Here is a 17,895-nt window from a genome sequence, read left to right as displayed (position 1 = left end):
TTACTGGGGAAATACTTTGGAGAAACAATATAAATAAATAAACAAACAAGTAAATAAATATATCTATCTAATAGCTGTAGGAAAATGCAAAGTTTCTCCAGCTTCATCGTACTGTTTAGAATGCCCCCAATGGACACTTCCTCTCAAACATAGCACAATTGGAATAGAAGAGTGTGGGGGGGACCCCAGATGTTAAAGGAATGAGTCTTTATAGCTATTCAGGCAGTTAGAAAAAAAAGAAATTAGTCTGACTTGGGAACGTTGAGTAAATAGAATTTAATAAGTCCACTAGCTACTTACTACTGGAAAGTCACTCTGATTCTTGGTCCACTCGGGGTCCTATTTGGATGGAGATAAGTCAAAGAGACTCTGGAGCCATCTTGGGGAGAACCTCAGTATGAGGAGTTTGGGAAGACCAGGACAGCTCCAAAAATTGAGATTCTGTATGAGGGTTAGAGGTGACTGGAAGCAGAGTTCCTACCTTGTTCCTCTTCCTCGCAGATGAACATGCTGATGAGGCTGCAAGAAGCAGCCAACTACTCAAGCCCCCAGAGCTACGACAGCGATTCAAACAGCAATAGCCATCAGGATGACATCTTGGACTCATCCCTGGAGTCCACCTTGTGATCAGGGACCAAACACAAAGTCTTTCTCCACTTCTGCTTCTCCCCACCCACACCTCACTTCCCAGTTCCATCTGCACCACCCCCAAACCATCCCGAAGGCACCTTCTCAAGACAGCCTTCAGTCTCAGTGTTAGAGCTGTGAGAACAAGAAACCTTGTTTGTCAGCCTTGACTGTGGATGCGGGCATCCAAGTCAGGCAACCTTGGGACTTTTTCCTTTCAACGACAGGGACAACTGCACTATGTTTTCTTTTCTTTCTCTTCTCCCTTCCTTCTTTTCTCCCTTCCTTCCTTTTCCTTGTTTCTTTGCTTTGCTTCTTTCTCTGTGAGCTCCTATGCCCGAGACCCTGAAGATTCTTCTGGATTATTGCCGAAGTGTGGAAAACAAACAAACAAGGGGTTGGGAAAATCCATTCAAAACTCAGAACCTTAAACAGCATCAGGCTGTGAACTGTGTGGAAACTAAAGGGGCTAGGGAGGGGGCAGAAAATCAAGCCTATGCTGCTTTCTACCAAACCAAGCGCCTCTGGGTTGGGCGTGAGCGCAGCCCCACCAAGCAACCTCAGCTCCAGACGGCTGGTGCCCCATAGGGCACCTGCCTTGGTGATAGTCAACAAAAGGCAAAGCTACAAGACAGGGAAACCTTTTTTTAAAACAAAAAAAATCACTTTTTTTTAAATGGTGCTCTCTTTGCCTGAGACCTTAGTTTGACGTTTCATTTCTGTCACATTTTTTGTACTTTTCTACAAGAATTTGTGTGTGTGTGTGTGTATGTATGTATATACACACAAAACCACACATACATACACATACACACACATATATATGTGCATAGTAGCATGTGTATATATATGCTTATGTTAACTATATGTGTGTGTATGTGTGTATATATATGTGAATATGAATCAGGTTTTTGTTTTATTTTTCTTCTGCAAGCACTGTGTGTAGTGAAAGATGTTCTACAGCTTTGAAGAACTGAATACCCACCCCCTCTGAAAGGGACATTGAGGTTTTATTCCTCTTTCTGACTAGCGTTGATTCTGAATTTTTTTTTCTCCTGCCTTTAACATTCGAAAATGATAAACATTGGAGAAAATGAGAGCTGCGGGAATCAGCTTTTAATTTTGTCCTATGTGATTTTTATTTTAATTACTCATTTTGACAGCTCAATATCCCAGTCTTTTGCAACTGGGCCCTAGGGTACTCGTGTCTCTTTGAAGTAGCAGGGGCCCATGCTGTCAAAACGTGGGTGAGCTTCGAGCCACGTTAGCCCTTCCTCCTCCTCTTCCAAACGCACATCTGTGACGTAAGCAGCCAGGCTTGGACTTCATCGAGGTGAGAGGTCACCTCCCAAAGGAATTGCACTTCCCCTTCCATGGGAACCGATATATGCCACAGGTCACTGGGTGCGGGCAACCCCTTCCCAAAAAACCCAGCCTCTGCCTCCATCTGGACGAGCTTCCTCTGATCTCTTCGGGTGCTGAACTTCAAAACGCGATGCCTTACTTCTTTTGTACAAACTGCTCCTTTATGTTAGTGCCGCATCTGCTGGGGTTGGATTTTTCTAATGAAACAAACAGGGCTAAAATGTCATCTCTTCATGTGAACTAGGAGAACACAAGTCGCTGTGAATATTCCTTGTCTGAGAGATCTGCTTTTGTGGATGTGTGGCCACTTAAAATAGCAGGAGGAAAACGAGATCTGTTGTCAGGTTCATTTTTAGTCGACAGCTGCAAATTTTACTGGACAATTATCCATCTTCTCTGCAGGAAAAAGACAAACTTGTAATATTCTACATACACTACAAACCACCTTTACAGGAACCCAGTGTGCTATTTCTTCAACGTCCTGGTATATGTTTAAGAGCTTGTTAACTCTTTTAAGTTGCCTGTTTTATTTAAAACAACAACAACCACCTTAGATACCAATTTGCATGCAGTTTTGGATTGTCTCTTTTCAAGGTTGCTTTGTTGCATCTCTTAAATTTCTGCTAAAAAGGTTATGACTCCTTGTGATTTCCCTAATTTAAAAAAAAATCCATAAGGGCTTGACAGGAGCCTGTTCAAATCACAACTTCTGAGTTGCCGACAACTCATAATTTTCTTTCTCCTAAAATTGACTGCCCTACCGATGAGTGAAATGCCAGTCAGATTTGTCACTGCTTTCATCTCAATAAACTCAGAGTATGTCTGGAGCTAGTAAATGACCCCTCGATCTGGGATGTGTACCTTTGGTTTGGGGTCTGGTTTGAAAAGCCTTACCCTGGCTATCTGACCAGTACTCCAACACCAAACACTATCGTCTATTACACTAATGTGTGTTGCTGACTTCTCAGCGAATTTTATACCCAGCAATTCCCTTACTTTCTACTACTGTGAATGTGGGTGGAGGTGAAGTTGATCTCTCATTTTGGGTAATTTTCCCAGCCACCTTGTGAATAGACACCCATCGATATTTTTTAAACTGTATTTTTTTTTCAGATAACACCTTTCCCCGTCTCCTCTCTTTTCTTCTTCCTTCCCTACTCCAGCTTTCTGTGGCCAGGCACAGAAAGGTCTCTGCGTCGATCACTCAATGACTGATGATCATTTGTATGACTGTGAGCAAGAGTGATTTCCAGTAGTTTCGTCCTTGTAATGATCACAAACTCAGTGTCCTTTCGAAAGCTTCAGGAAGCAGGGTTGTCTGGGTGTACTTTTTTTTTTTTAATTTGGCCATATTTTAAGTATACATAACACACCTTTGAAAGAGTGATTGCTCAGTTAGGGCTTTGTCCAAAATGCTTCCATTTTGCCTTTTTATACAGAGTTTGGCTCATTTTGAAATGTACAAAATTCTATGCAACATTCATGTTGAGTTATGAGTGGAAGCCAAAAGTTTTCTTTCCAAACTGCCAAGAATATACAGGCCATAAATGAGATGGGGGAGATCTTATAAGCTGGGATGGGGAGGGAAGGGGCTTGGCTAGACCTCTGTTGTACATTGGGGAAATTTTTTTATTTCATGGTTGATGCTTAAACTTCAATATTCTGTGTATTGAAACTTGTTTGACTGTGGCGAATCTATTTCAAATTAAAAAACAAAACAACTTTGTGGATATTAAATGGAAGGTTTGCTGTTTTGACCTAGTTGTTTCCAGTGGAACAGTTTATGAAATATGTTCTATAAGATGTACATTTTTCATTGTAAGATAGAAATTGTAAATATTTGATTAAAGTGCTGCATTTTGATGAATTTTTTCTAGCCATTTTTAAAGAGAAAACTAGGAATTGAGTATTTTGTGTACGGTATGATGTTTCCATCTTCCCTCCCTCCCTCTCTCCCTTCCTATTTAATTTTCATTTGTCACTAGGTTTGGGATTTGCCAATGGTCTGTTGGAGATCATGCCCCACGTCATGGAGAATGAAATTGATGATTGTACCAGTCTTAAATTATTGATGATTCAATAAAATCAATGCTTATTTATTCAGATTTATAGTTTTGCTTGTTGTTCTTCTATACTAAATCAGCCTTTCATCCAAGCTGTTTTATTCCAAGCTGATATTGGTCCCATTGGGCTGCCCATCAGATGTAAGAACCCAACCTCTACGCTCTATCAGCTATTGCTGCTTAAACCTCTTCATCTCTCCTTGGTGATCATTCAGATGTCAAAGCCATACTCTTTTTTCCTCCTCTTATTTTTCTTCTCTGTTGGAGTCTTGAGCCTGAAGGAAAGATCACTGATATACCTGATTACAAACTACAAATACTGATAACAATAAATCTCACCTAAATTCTAATGTCTCCTCTTGATTCCAGAGGAATGCTCAAGACAGTTCTTATTGTTAAATTTTCAGTGTGAGCATTTACACCTCAAAAACAGGCAAACACTACAAATCAACCCTTGATCTATCGTTTTGTTGATTGTATAGGCCTCAGGAAGTGATAGAGAACATGGTACTGATGCAGATTAAATATAAAGTCTTCCTGTATGCTTTTTTTTTTTTTTTTTTGGTAGAGCTTGTTGTTAAACATTTACCCTTGGGGCAGCTAGGTGGCGCAGTGGATAGAGCACCGGCCCTGGAGTCAGGAGTACTTGAGTTCAAATCCAGCCTCAGACACATAACACTTACTAGCTGTGTGACCCTGGGCAAGTCACTTAACCCCAATTGCCTCACTAAAAAAAAAAAATTTTTTAATTAAAAAAAAAAAATTTACCCTTGAAAATGACCCAGTGCTCAGCCCGCTCTGGTAAATGATCATAAAATTCTGTTTGTAGAGTTAGATGAGACCTCAGAGGTCCCTCTCTTTTCACAGATGAGCTCATTGTGGCCCCAAGAAAGTGAAATGACTTGCCTAAGGTCATAGGGAAGTAAGTGTCAAAGGCAGGATTTGAATTCAGGTCCTGAGAGTATCCCCATCCAGTGATCTTTCAACTCCACCATAATGCCTTTCAAATCTCAGCACATAGGTTCAGGATTGGACTGTTGATCTGCCAATCACAGAATTCAATTATTAAGTGCCTACTAATGTTCCAGGTGCTATGTCAAACACCACCAACTTCCATGATTTTGGACCAGCAGGCTGGTCATTGGGTGATGATCTCATTACCAGCCACAGCATCTCTCAAAGACTGTCTAGTAAACACAAGGATCCTGTTATCTGTATTGGTGGAAGGAGAGCCCAAATGGACAGAATCATAGATCTCTTGATGTAGCAACCATAACCAACGAGAGCTTCTGGATGCTATCACCTTTGGAGATTTTTAAAGCATATTGAAAGCAGTGGAGCTGCTGAATATATTGTAAATTTGACTTTGCCCCACCAACCTGTGCCTTAAAAAAGCCTATACTGACCTAGACCACATTGGCCCATTCAGCTGCTGATGTGAAATTGGGGTATATAGCCCCAGTGCTATGCACATCTGGGCCTACAGTCAATGTTCCACAGGACATAATGGAAAACATTACAGAAATGCCCAGTAGCCTAAGCTTAATTTGGAGGGGAGAGAAAAGCATCCTTTCCCCTTCTGGCTGCTCTGCCAAAGAAGCAAGGAATCTGAATACACAAAAATCTGACATGGTTTGTGATGTTACCGATCTATTTAGTACGATTTGACAAATAGCAGTAACAGTTAACATATCTTGCTTTAAAGCTTACAAAGTACTTAACATATACAGAATGTCCCCCAAATTCTTAGTATTGTTTTAAGCTACTACAATTACAGCTGCACTAATGCTTTTGGGAGCCTCCCTTCCCCATGTGTTATCTCATGTGGTCCTCACTACCCACCTTGTGAAACAGGTGCTATGGTTATTATTATTATTTTTAATTATAAAAGTATTTTATTATTTCCCAGTTACATATGGTTATTATTATTCCCATTTCTCAGATCAGGAAATCGAGACTCACAGACGGACTTGTCTATAGTCACTGCAGCGAGTAGGTGTCAGAGGTGGTGTTCAAATCCAGGTCACATGTGCCCTTACTCTTTTTCCTCTACTACACCCACCATCTTGTTGCTCTACCCTCCAGAGACTTTGCTCTGGGAACTTAACCTCCTCAAGTTTGGTATTCCCTCCCTGGGGACTGATGTAGTCTGGACAGGAGAGTTCATGAGTGTAGACTCATATGGCAAGATGGCCAGCCCTAGTCAGGTTTCACATCATCTCATCTGCTGTACATTTTCCCCTTTACTTCTTCCTCTGTAACCAAATCAATATTGCCATTGCTTGTTTGATTGTTTTTCAGTCATGCTTGACTCTTTGTGACTCCACTGGGGCTTTTCTTGGTGAAGATTTTGGCATGGTTTGCCATTGCCTTTTCCAACTCATTTTACAGAGAAGGAACTAAGGCAAATAGGGTTAAGTGACTTGCCCAGGATCACACAGCTAGTAAGTGTCTGAGGTTGGATTTAAACTCTTGATTCCAGGTCCAATGGTTTATCTATTGTGCCACCTAGCTTCCATTTGAGGTAACTGACATGAGAAATGGGGAAATGCTTGAACTCTTTGAAATAAAGAGGCTGTTGAAATCCATAGTCCTAGTACCAATATTATATTCTTAATGTAGGGGCCAAATTTAATATGGGGAGAGTTAATTGGGTGGCTCGCCGTAATATTGGGGTTCAGAAAATAATGAGGGACCTCTAGGTCCAAAGTTTCCTCCCTTCTTAAACTGCCTTTTTTAGTTATTTCTCCCAGGCCAATAAGAAAGGAGTTAACAGCCTCTTTTCCACAAACAAATCAGGTTTTATTAATGGAAATAAAATACACAGCAAAGGTGAAATTAATTAAGCCAATGACAAGGGAATAGGGAAAGAGAAAAATGGATAAGCTCCCTGGTTCTAGTAAAGGCTGACACAATCCCCAAACTTGCTTCCAGCCTCAGCTAATTCAAAGAGCCAGGCTTGGTTTTATTAACTCACCACCTGGGGTCCATAGTTTCAACAGGAAACAGCTATGCAGACTCTCAGCAGTCTGCTCATGGAAGCTCACCAACAGGAAAAAAGAACTCCCCGCAGCGAGCATTCCCTTTTCTACTTTTACTCTCCCTCCCCCAAAAGGGAGGTCCTTTAAGCTGGAAGTTGGAGAGTGGTTCCCCTGCTGACATCAACAGCATACGTCGGGCAGCTAGATGGTGCAGTGGTAAAGCACCGGCCCTGGATTCAGGAGTACCTGAGTTCAAATCTGGTCTCAGACACTTGACACTTACTAGCTGTGTGACCCTGGGCAAGTCACTTAACCCTCATTGCCCTGCAAAAAACCAAAAAACAGCATATGTCACTCAGGGCAGGCCAGGTATGGCCCATATCCAATCATCCCTAGTCAGTTTCCCAAACAGTACTAGATCATTCAGGTGGGACCCCTGGGTGTCTGCCAAATTCCATTATTTTATCACATTACAGTGTTAGCAAAAATTAATTTTTTTTCCAGTTAACCATTCCAGGCCTGGCTCTCTATCCACTGCACCACCCAGCTGACCCATTAACATTGTTACTACTCTACAACTTCCCTGTGGCTTCCCAAGCCCAAACACTCTTCCTTGGCTACCACTCCCCTAAATGGTTTGTTTTCTCTTATTATAATGTAAGGTCCTTGAGAACAGACAGACTCTCCTTTTGTGGAATGTAATAGATAGAAAGGAATAAGCATTATTAATTAATCATAGGGTCTACTGTGTACCAGATACTGCCAAGTACTTATAAAATATCATCTAATCTGATTTTCACAATAACCCTAAGAGTTTGGGGCTATGATGATCCCCATTTTACAGTGGAGGAAACTGAGGCTGACAAAGGCTTGCCCTGGGGCCAGACAAATAAGAAGTGTATGGGGGGGGCAGCTAGATGGCGCAGTGGATAAAGCACTGGCCCTGCATTCAGGAGTACCCGAGTTCAGATCCAGCCTCAGACACTTGACACTTACTAGTTGTGTGACCCTGGGCAAGTCACTTAACCCCCATTGCTGAAGAAGGAGAAGGAGGAGGAGAAGGAAGAAGGAGGAAGGACGAAGAGGAAGAAGGAAGAGAAAGAAGGAAGAAGGAAGAAGAAAGAAGAATTAAGAAGGAAGAAGGAAGAAGAAAGAAGGAAGAAGGAAGAAGTAGTAGTAGTAGTAGTAGTAGTAGTAGTAGTAGTAGTAGTAGTAGTAGTAGTAGTAGTAGTAGTAGTAGTAGTAGTAGTAGTAGTAGTATATGAGGCCAAGGCAAGATAGTAACTAAGGTTTTCCTGACTCCAGGCCCAGTGTACTAGCCACTGAACCATGTCTTTTTGTATTTGTATACACAAAGTAAACACAGAATAAACATTTTTTTCATTCATTACTATTGCACCGCTCCTCGAAGAACATAAATTGCTCACTTTCATCCAAACCCTCTGCCCGTGGTTCACACTATCCTCCACAGCTGCAAGCTACAGCTATTAGCTAAAAAGCAGAATAGTTAACTTACCTACCCACCCAAGTCCATGCCAATTGGCCCCCAGTTCCAGGCAGATTCTGGATACAGAGAAAGATTTCTATACGGAAGAATGAGGAAAGGGACTCATTTGTCCTTGTTTTAGAATCTTAGCAAAGTGCCCTACAAATCACTTAATAAGTGATTATTAATTGATTGAATGAATAGCTTTCGAATACATGAAATGACTAGATTCTTAGATTCGTATCTGCCGAATCAGTGCCAAATATAGCTCAGCTCAAGCACTACCTTGTATATGAAGCTTCTTCTGATACCCCTAGTTTTAGTGTCTTCCCCCAATAGTCATGTTGTGTTTGTGTTGTACAAATTTTGTTCAAAATATATACATGTATAACCCATATCTGATTGCTTACTCCCTCAGGGAGGGAGTAGAGGAGGGAGGGAAGGGGAGATAAAAATTGGAACCCCAAAATATAAGTAAAAATATTTATTAAAAACTAAAAACAAATATATATATATTTTTTTGTAGATGTAAGGGTTGTATCCCCCCATAAAGTCAAGTTCTTTAAGCATCAAGATTATTTCGTTATTACATCAGCAATCCCTAGCAAAGTACTTGACACATAGCAGATGCCTAATCAATACTTTCAAAAGGCACATTTTATAAATGATGTTTCTGAGATACTCTTGTTTTAGCCACAGAACCTGGTGATCTTGATTCACAGGATTTGATGAACCTAAAAGTTCCCCCAGCCCAACCTCAACTTTTCCATAAATTGATAGGACAAATAAGTCACCTAGCCAACCGAGAAAAGGCCAGGTAAGTCAAGCAGAGCTCTACTACACCACCCCCTTTTCCTCTGGCAGATGTTGGGAGGTATTGGGTTTGTACTTTTTCTACCTGGATGTGAAGGAAGCAAATGGCATCTGAGGCTGCCTTATGAGAGGAATAGATCCAGGGTTATAGAGGCTGGGGTGGGGGGTGGGGAGGGAAGATGGGATAGTTCCACTGTTTTTGTTGTTCAGTCATTTTTCAGTTGTATCTCGTTTTTCATTGACCCCATTTGGTGTTTTCTTGGCAGAGATACTAGAGTAATTTGCTATTTCCTTTTCCAGCTTATTTTACATATGAGAAAACTGAGGGTTGAGTGATTTGCCCTGGGTCACACAGCTTAGTATCTGAATCTGGATTTGAACTCAGGTCTTCCTGACTCCAGGACTGGCACTCTATCCACTGAGTCACCTAGCTAACCTAGGTCTACTGTATTCTGCTGTAATCACACTATATCTGAAGCACTGTTCTGTGTGATTCACTTTTCAAGGACAATGATAAGCAGGTGTGTTCAGGAAAGATGGTAAAGGGACTAAAGGCCATCCAGTACATGATCAGTTGAAGGTTCAAAGGATGTTCAGTTTGGAGAAGACTTGGACCAAGGAGAGGGGACAGTGGTTCTATTCAAGTCTTTGGAGACCTGTCATGGGGGAGATGGATCCAATTTGTTGTTTGTTCCCAGAGGGCAGAACTTGGAGCATAGAGTGGAACCTGCAGAGAGGCACCTTTAAGTTCAATGTAAGGAAAAAACATACAATTAGAGATGCACAGAAGCAGAATGGCTGCCTTTAGAGGTGGTGGGGTCCTGTTGCTTGATATCTTCAAGGGAAGACTGGGAAGCCCCTTGGGGAAAATTGTGGAAGGGATTCACATTACCAGTTGTATTAGAAAGTCTCAAGGGTCCTTTCAATTTCTGATTTTTTTTTTAGTATTCTGTGATAGGTCTAAAGCTGTGTAAGTTTCTGCAAGTACAATCAAGCAAACAACATGCATGTATTAAACATCTATGGGGGCAGCTAGGTGGTGTAGTGGATAAAGCACTGGCCCTGGAGTCAGGAGGACCTGAGTTCAAATGTGACCTCAGACACTTGACACTTACTAGCTGTGTGACCCTGGGCAAGTCACTTAACCCTCATTGCCCTGCAAAAAACAAAAACACAAAACATCTATTATGTCCAAGGCACTATCTTAGGTGCTGGGGACACAAAGACAAAAGCAAAATATTACTTGCCATCAAGGGGGAAGAAGGTAAGGGAACAAGCACTTATTAAGCACCTATTATATACCATAGCATAGTAGCTTTACAAATAGAAGCACTTTACAAATATCTCACAAAAATCACTGACAAAGTTTTGTATGATAGATATCCTTTTGGACAAGGCAGATAGATGAAGACTAGCTGTGATTTTTCAATTTCTAGTATGAGCATTTATATCTTGGAAATTAGCAAATGCTACAAATCTGGGTTTCTTGTTCTGAAAATTGTCTAGATTTAATAATTTGATGGAGGAAAATGTTAATAAAGCATATTACAATTAAATGTATGTCTTGCATACATTTCCCTCCCTCCCAGTGGGCTGTTCAAATTGTACCACCACACCCTTGGCTGGAACCATGGGCCAAATCTATAAAGATGAAATGCAATAGAGGTAATTATGAAGCCTTTTCCTTGGATTCAAAACAGAAACTGTCCCAATATAGCATGGAGGGTGTGGCCATATATTTGGTGTGGAGGTGATCTGGGAGTGTTAGTGTTCTTTAAGGTCACTGGAAATCAGTGAAGGAGCTTGCAGCCATAAGTCCTTTAACAATTTGGGATTCTCCATTCAAGAGACCATGGAATGCAGAACAGAGAGTTGACAGAACTTCTGTCCTCTGGCTAGACCAGCTCACATCTGGTACAGTAAGTGCCCTTGTAGGTGTGATGATTTAAGAATACACACAAAATGGAGCAACAGAAGATAGTGACCAGAAATGTGAGGGGACCGGAGACCAAGCCAATGGTGGAAGAAACTAGGGAATCCTGGGAAAGATTTAAGGGGAGGAGATGGATGGTTTTTATTTATTTTATTATTTTTTTTTTTAGTGAGGCAATTGGGGTTAAGTGACTTGCCCAGGGTCACACAGCTAGTAAGTGTTAAGTGTCTGAGGTCGGATTTGAACTCAGGTCCTCCTGAATCCAGGGCCGGTGCTCTATCCACTGAGCCACCTAGCTGCCCCAAGAGATGGCTGGTTTTTAAAATGTGAAGTACTGTCTTAAGAGCAGGGCTTAGATTTGGACTCCTTAGCCCCAGAAGGCAAGCACCTACCATATGTCAGGCACTATCCTAAGGAATGGATGAAAGTTGGATAGAAGCAGATTTCAGTTTTGTGTAAGGAAATGCTGTTTATGGAGAAGGAAATGGCCAAACCCACTCCAGTATCTTTGCCAAGAAAACCCCAAATGGCATCACGAAGAGTCGGATGCAACTGAAAATGACTGAACAACAAAATACTTCCAAACAAAAGAGTACTCCGTTGTACCTGGGGCTATTTCCACAAGCTCAGTGAGTACTCCAGGTTCAGGGCACTCTGTGGGACCACATCCCTCAAAATATAGCCTCAGGAATGCCTAAAAATATTTGTCTTTATAGTAAGGAAGAGAATACCATTAGTTCAAAGCAAAACTATCTAATAAAATATGACAATAAGAAAAGTAGCAACCAAAGATTTCCCCCATCAGCCCGGGATTTACTCTTCCACATATGCAGAATGAGTAGGAAAAGTGAACACAAGTGAGCATACCTAGTGGGGTCACATGGCCAAGACATGCATGTGGAGAACCACAAGCTGTAAGTGAGATTTTCCCTACCTCTTAGTTATAAGAGATTTAATAGAGTTATAAGTGATTTAATTATGATCATAATCAGTATTAACTGAGAAATTGTGATTTATTATATTTAGATATCTTATTTTAATTATATTAGTAGATTAAGTCTCTCTTCTTACTACTTAATAACGTCAGATGATACTTTCCAATGTCAAGCATTAAGTAATATCAGAAGATACAATAGTCAGCAATACTATATTTTAGAAATCACAAGTGTTATGCTTGACTCAAGGGGGTCATGCAGCAGAATTATGACCCTGATAAGGGTATTGAAAAATGCTGACATTTGTCATGTAGACAGTTTCAATATTTCCTAAGAAGATGCTTTAATTTTAGATACTTTTAATTAGTATGGTATAGAAGCATTCAAGCACTGTAGGGGTATAAAAAACCATTGATTCTGTAACTCAGGGTCTTACAGGTTCAACCCCTGACTGACCGACCGGCTTTATTGTGAGATAGGCCTTCTCTCAATAAAATTATTTTCTATGGCTTGGAGACTTTGCTGTATCTATTCCTTCATCGGACTTGGAAATCCTCCCAACGACACAGAGGATGCACATGGTCAAAGAACACGTGGCCAACACACATGCACAGGAAACACATGGGGATCTAACCTGTAGGGCTGCTCATTCCTTCTGTCTGTGTCCCCAGAATTGTTGTTGTGGTCTCTGTTAGCTGAGCCTTCTCCTGCTCCCTCCCAGTTGCCACTGGACCAAGTGGTACAGTGGATAGAATACCAGGACTGGAATCAGGAATACCTGAGGTCAAATCTATACTCATATAATAAGCAAGTCACTTCATCTCTGTCTGCCTCAGCTTCTTCAACTGCAAAATGGGGATAATAACAGCACCTACTTCACAGCCTACAGGGTTGTTGTGAGAATCAAATGAGATAATATCTGTAAGGCATTTAACACAGATTCTGGCACATAGTAAGTTCTTAATAAATCTTTGGTTCCTTGAGCCAGAGACTTCAAACTAGCTTAAGGTGATTATTTAATATACTTTTTCTGGAGACTCAGCTATCGACCAGGTAATGGTCAGTTGCCTTATAATTATCCAACAGCTCTGGAGGATTGGCGGGGGGGGATTCCCCAATTTCTAAGCCCTAAGTCTCTCCTATTGAATAGCAAAGATGAATGGCCAGAAGAAATGTACAGAGCCTAAGAATGCTCAGTGGGCAAGGTCATTGACTCTACTATGAGTTTGGTCACCTTCTTGCCCCACGCATGTGTAGAAGGACCCATTCAAATTCTGGAAGAAGCTTTGCCCCACAGCCTTACAAGTCTAACTGTGAATTTTTTTTACTGTTCACACTACCCCACTATGGCCACCAGAGGGCAGCAAAGCACAAACAATTCTACTTGCTGGAAGTCACCTGGCAACCAAACCTTCTTCTCATTAAGCAAAATGCTCATCTGTGGACTCATATAGGGAAGGCCAGCTTGGGAAGAGGTGCTATGCATTCCATCCGCTCCTTATCTCCTACTCATGTCAGGAGGGGAAAGAGGGAATTAGTCCATTGAGATGTTTCTTCTAATCTTCAAAAACCACTACTAGCCATAGTAACACACTGCAATGTTATCAAAGAAATAAACAAGACCTTTCTTTTGTTTTTCAGTCATGTCCTTGTCTTCATGACCCCATTTGGGGTTTTCTTGGCAGAGATCCTAGAGTGGCTCACCATTTCCTTTTCCAGTTCATTTGAAAGCTGAGGAAACCAAGGCAAACAAGGTTAAGTGACTTGTCCAAGGACACACAGCTAGTAAGTGTCTGCTGTCAGATTTGAACTGATGAAGATGAGTCTTCCTGATTCCAGGCCTGACACTCTATCCACTATGGCACCACTTAGCTGACCTAAAAGAGACCTTAGAAATCATCTAATCTACCACCTCAGGGAGGGAGGAGGGAAGGGAGGAAAGGAAAGAGAGAATTTGGAACTTAAAACTTTAAATAAAAAATGTTTATTATTATTTTTTAAAGTATCACACAAAAGGTATTAAAGAATTATTAGTAAAGGTATTTTAAAAAAGAAATAATCTAATCCAATTTCCTCCTATTATAGGTGTGGAAACTCAGACCCAGAGAGAAGGAGTTTATCCAGGGTCACACAGGTAGTAAGTGACAGAGCTAGAATTTGAACCCAAATCTCAACTCGAAAGTCAAAACTTTTTACTCTACCATGCTTCATACATTTTCTTTCTTTCTTACTTTTTTGTAGGGCAATGGGGGTTAAGTGACTTGCCCGGGGTCACACAGCTAGTAAGTGTCAAGTGTCTGAGGCCGGATTTGAACTCAGGTCCTCCTGAATCCAGGGCTGGTGCTTTATCCACTGCGCCACCTAGGTGCCCCCCAGCTTTGGACATTTTCAAGGCACCTTGACAGAGTTGTAGCTAAGGCAAGGCAACTTTGTTCTGGACCCCTCTATCCACAAGCCTCTCCTTGCTCCTTCATCCCAACATTTAGTCACTACTCCCAGGGTGCCATTGCTTTAGTGACTTTGGGGTAAAACTTCCTCTGGCTTCCATAAGATGGGGGTAGGGAAGGAGATCAGGGACAATCGGCCAAAATATGAGTATCACAGGAAGACAAGACAGGCATTGATTCAGTTTTACAGATAAGGGAACTTAGGTCCAAAAAGATGAAGCAACTTTGCCAATGTCACATAGACAAGTACCCAAGGTCATCTAGAAAGCTCTAATGAGAATCAGGAGTAGACATCTCCTGATCTTTTGATTTTCTCTCTTTTTCAGATTTTGTGAAGACCTTGTCTGACTTGAATTTAGATATTGGACCTAAACATGGACACCAAGCCTTCATCCGGCAGGCAATTCTCATTAGACTCAATTCTGACTCCAATCGCCTTTTTGTCATCTATTTCCCTGAGTATTTTGGCCTGGGCCTTCTTATAAATGGAAGTGGTATGAACCAGTTTTCCTTTGGAATTGGTCTTCGATTTTATTCCATATTGATACCAAAAGCCATCACCCATGTGGAATGGGAGATGGGGAGTCTGTTGTATAGTAAGAATAAAGGGGGGGGGCAGCTAGGTTGCACAGTGGATAAAGCACTGGCCCTGGATTCAGGAGGACCTGAGTTCAAATACGGCCTCAGACACTTGACACTTACTAGCTGTGTGACCCTGGGAAAGTCACTTAACCCTCTTTGCCCCGTGCAAAACAAACAAACAAACAACAAAGAATCTTCATGTTGCAAAAAAACCCCAAACAATAAAAGGTAGTAGCAACATCATTTATAAGTTTCTTTAAGGTTTACAAAGCATTTGCAAATGTTACATCATTTTACTCTCATAACAACCCTGGGAGGTAGATGATATTGCTATCCCCCCCCCTTTTTTTTAACAGATGATGAAATTGAGGCAGCTAGAAGTTAAGTGACTTCTCTGGGATCATATTTCCAATAAATGTCTGAGGCAGGATTTGAATTCAGACTTTAGTCCCAGGACTTTCTATTCACTGTTCCAGCTAGCTGCCTCTAATGAACTACCACAGTGTTGTGCTGCTACCCAAGGAATGGGTAAGAGACATAGAAGAAAGTGTCCCATAGTCAAGTAGATTCTTTGAAGGATTGATCGGGGGACATAGACAAAAATAACACAGGTGGAGAAGAAACATCTGGATCTCAATCTTTGCCAAAGGAAGGAATACTCACAGTGATAAGATCTCAAGGTTCCATTACAAAACTGAAGTATTAGAAGTATGTGGAGAGATAGCCCAAACAGATCATTCTGGCTTTAAAGATCCTTTGGTGGGAGAAGGGAGGGAAAAGGGAAATATGGAAAGCGGGTAATAGGATAGAATGTGGAGAAATCACAGAGCCTAGAACAAAGTGTGGCCCTGTAGGATTATGTTCATATCCCTGGGTTCACTGACATGACAGTTCTCTGCCATTAGCCAGAAAATGTGGGGACTTAGTCACCTCTGCCTTTTGGAATCCCTGGGTTCCTTCAAGACTGGGTTCAAACACCATTCATTTTTTCACCCCCCAATTCCCACTCTTAGTGCCTTCCCTTTTAAGTCTAATTTCTTTTCTTTCAGTTCCACCTATCCCATCCCACCACTACCCCTCCCCCAGCCTTTTAGTCAGGGAATATCTGGAGATCAAAAGCAAAAATATAAAGTCAGTAGATCAAATTAAGTATTTAGATTTCTGTTTTTGAGGGTCTTCTGTTTGGGTCTCTTTGTTTTAAAATATTGTAGTATAATTGAAGGACTGGACAATGAGAGCCCATTTCTTCCAAAGAAGGAATGCTTAGATTTGCCCCTTTGTGTATGTTAGACAGAGAATACATAGTATTCTCTATCTTCTGCCAATCCATCACATGGGATTTTGGAAGCTCATTTTGTCCATGATAATCCAGGATCAATACTATGTGATAACAAAAAATCTTCTTGTTGACTGAGGATGGCCTCAGTAGAGATTGAGCTGGAATTGAAGCTTCAGACAAAAGGTTTGGTTGGACAAGCTATCCATCTCTTCTCCTCCCTGGCAGCTTTCTCATGAGGAGGATTGTTGGACCAGGGTCAGATTAGAAGGAAAGTCTTTTTTATGCTCCATGAAATGATGATTTGATTCCACAGGTCCCACAATACAAAGAGTAATCCAGTAATGGTCTGTGAAAGAACAGAGGAGTAATGGTGATCGGGCCTCCTCTCCGTAACTGGGGAAGAACTACGGACGTGAATTGTTGACTTGACAAAAAAAAAAAAAAAACAAGAGTCTGCATCAAACCAGGAATTATATGAAGAATTTGATGGAGAGCTTCCCAAGATTTGTCAGATCATATGAGCTCTACTCATTTATTGTGCTTCAGACAAAAGGAAATCAGATTCTCAAAAAAACAAAAGTAAATGCCCCAAACTGTGGGATCATGGGGAGAAATAATGAAAATCTTAGGGGTACAAGTTATATGATAAATTCAGGAAACAAATCACAAGCTGAGCATGAATGCATAGTATTGTACTGGTAGGGGACTTCAATTATCCAGACATCTGCTGGAGACATCGTTCTGCCAGTTTTCATCACTGCTTCTAATTGATGCTGGCAATTCAAAAGAGAAAGCCAGCTTTGGGAAGTGAATAGCTGAGTAAAACGATAGTGTCCGGTAATGAGATTTAGATTACTAGACCATGGCTGAAAATATAAAAATTACTTTGGATAATGGGTGAAGGGATGAAGTGCACCAAAAAAGGACCCAGTAAAGCATATTTGATCCGTGTTTTGCCAATCTGATATCAAGATAACTTTAAACTGAAGAGGAAGAAAAAAAAAAGGCCTCCCTCATATACCTGCCAAGTCTGAAATCACAGAAAGTAGCAGCTACAACAACAAAAAAGAGTAGCAATAGCAATGACAAATAACCCATAGGAAATTAAATCCAAGAATAATAATAAATAATAGCTAGATTTTATATAGCACCTTAAAGTATACACAGTGCTTTAAAAATATCTCATTTTGTCCTTACAGTAATGATGAGAGTTGGGTGTCATTATCATGCCCTTTTTACAGAAGAGGAAACTGAGCCAGACAGGTAAAGTGATTTGCCCAGGGTTGCACAGCTAATAAATGGCTAAGGCAGGATTTGAACTCGGGTCTTCCTGAGTCCAAGTCAGAACTACAAGTCATGTTTTCTATCTACTTTACTACCTAAA

General features: G+C 41.0%; 1 protein-coding gene across 6 annotated transcripts in view; it reads left to right on the top strand.

The window, feature by feature from the left end:
• NAV2 (neuron navigator 2) overlaps positions 1-4,097 on the top strand; it is a 452,110-nt gene extending 448,013 nt beyond the window's left edge. For all 6 annotated transcript variants that reach the window (XM_043970118.1, XM_043970119.1, XM_043970117.1 and 3 more), the window contains one exon: positions 502-4,097. In XM_043970118.1, the coding sequence (XP_043826053.1) occupies positions 502-627 (126 nt within the window). In that variant the 3' untranslated portion in view covers positions 628-4,097. The remainder of the gene's footprint in view (positions 1-501) is intronic.
• The last annotated feature ends 13,798 nt before the right edge of the window (positions 4,098-17,895 follow it).

This window comes from Dromiciops gliroides, chromosome 6, assembly GCF_019393635.1.
Source record: "Dromiciops gliroides isolate mDroGli1 chromosome 6, mDroGli1.pri, whole genome shotgun sequence".
NCBI classification, from domain to species: Eukaryota; Metazoa; Chordata; class Mammalia; order Microbiotheria; family Microbiotheriidae; genus Dromiciops; species Dromiciops gliroides.
This window is presented reverse-complemented; position numbering and strand designations above follow the sequence as displayed.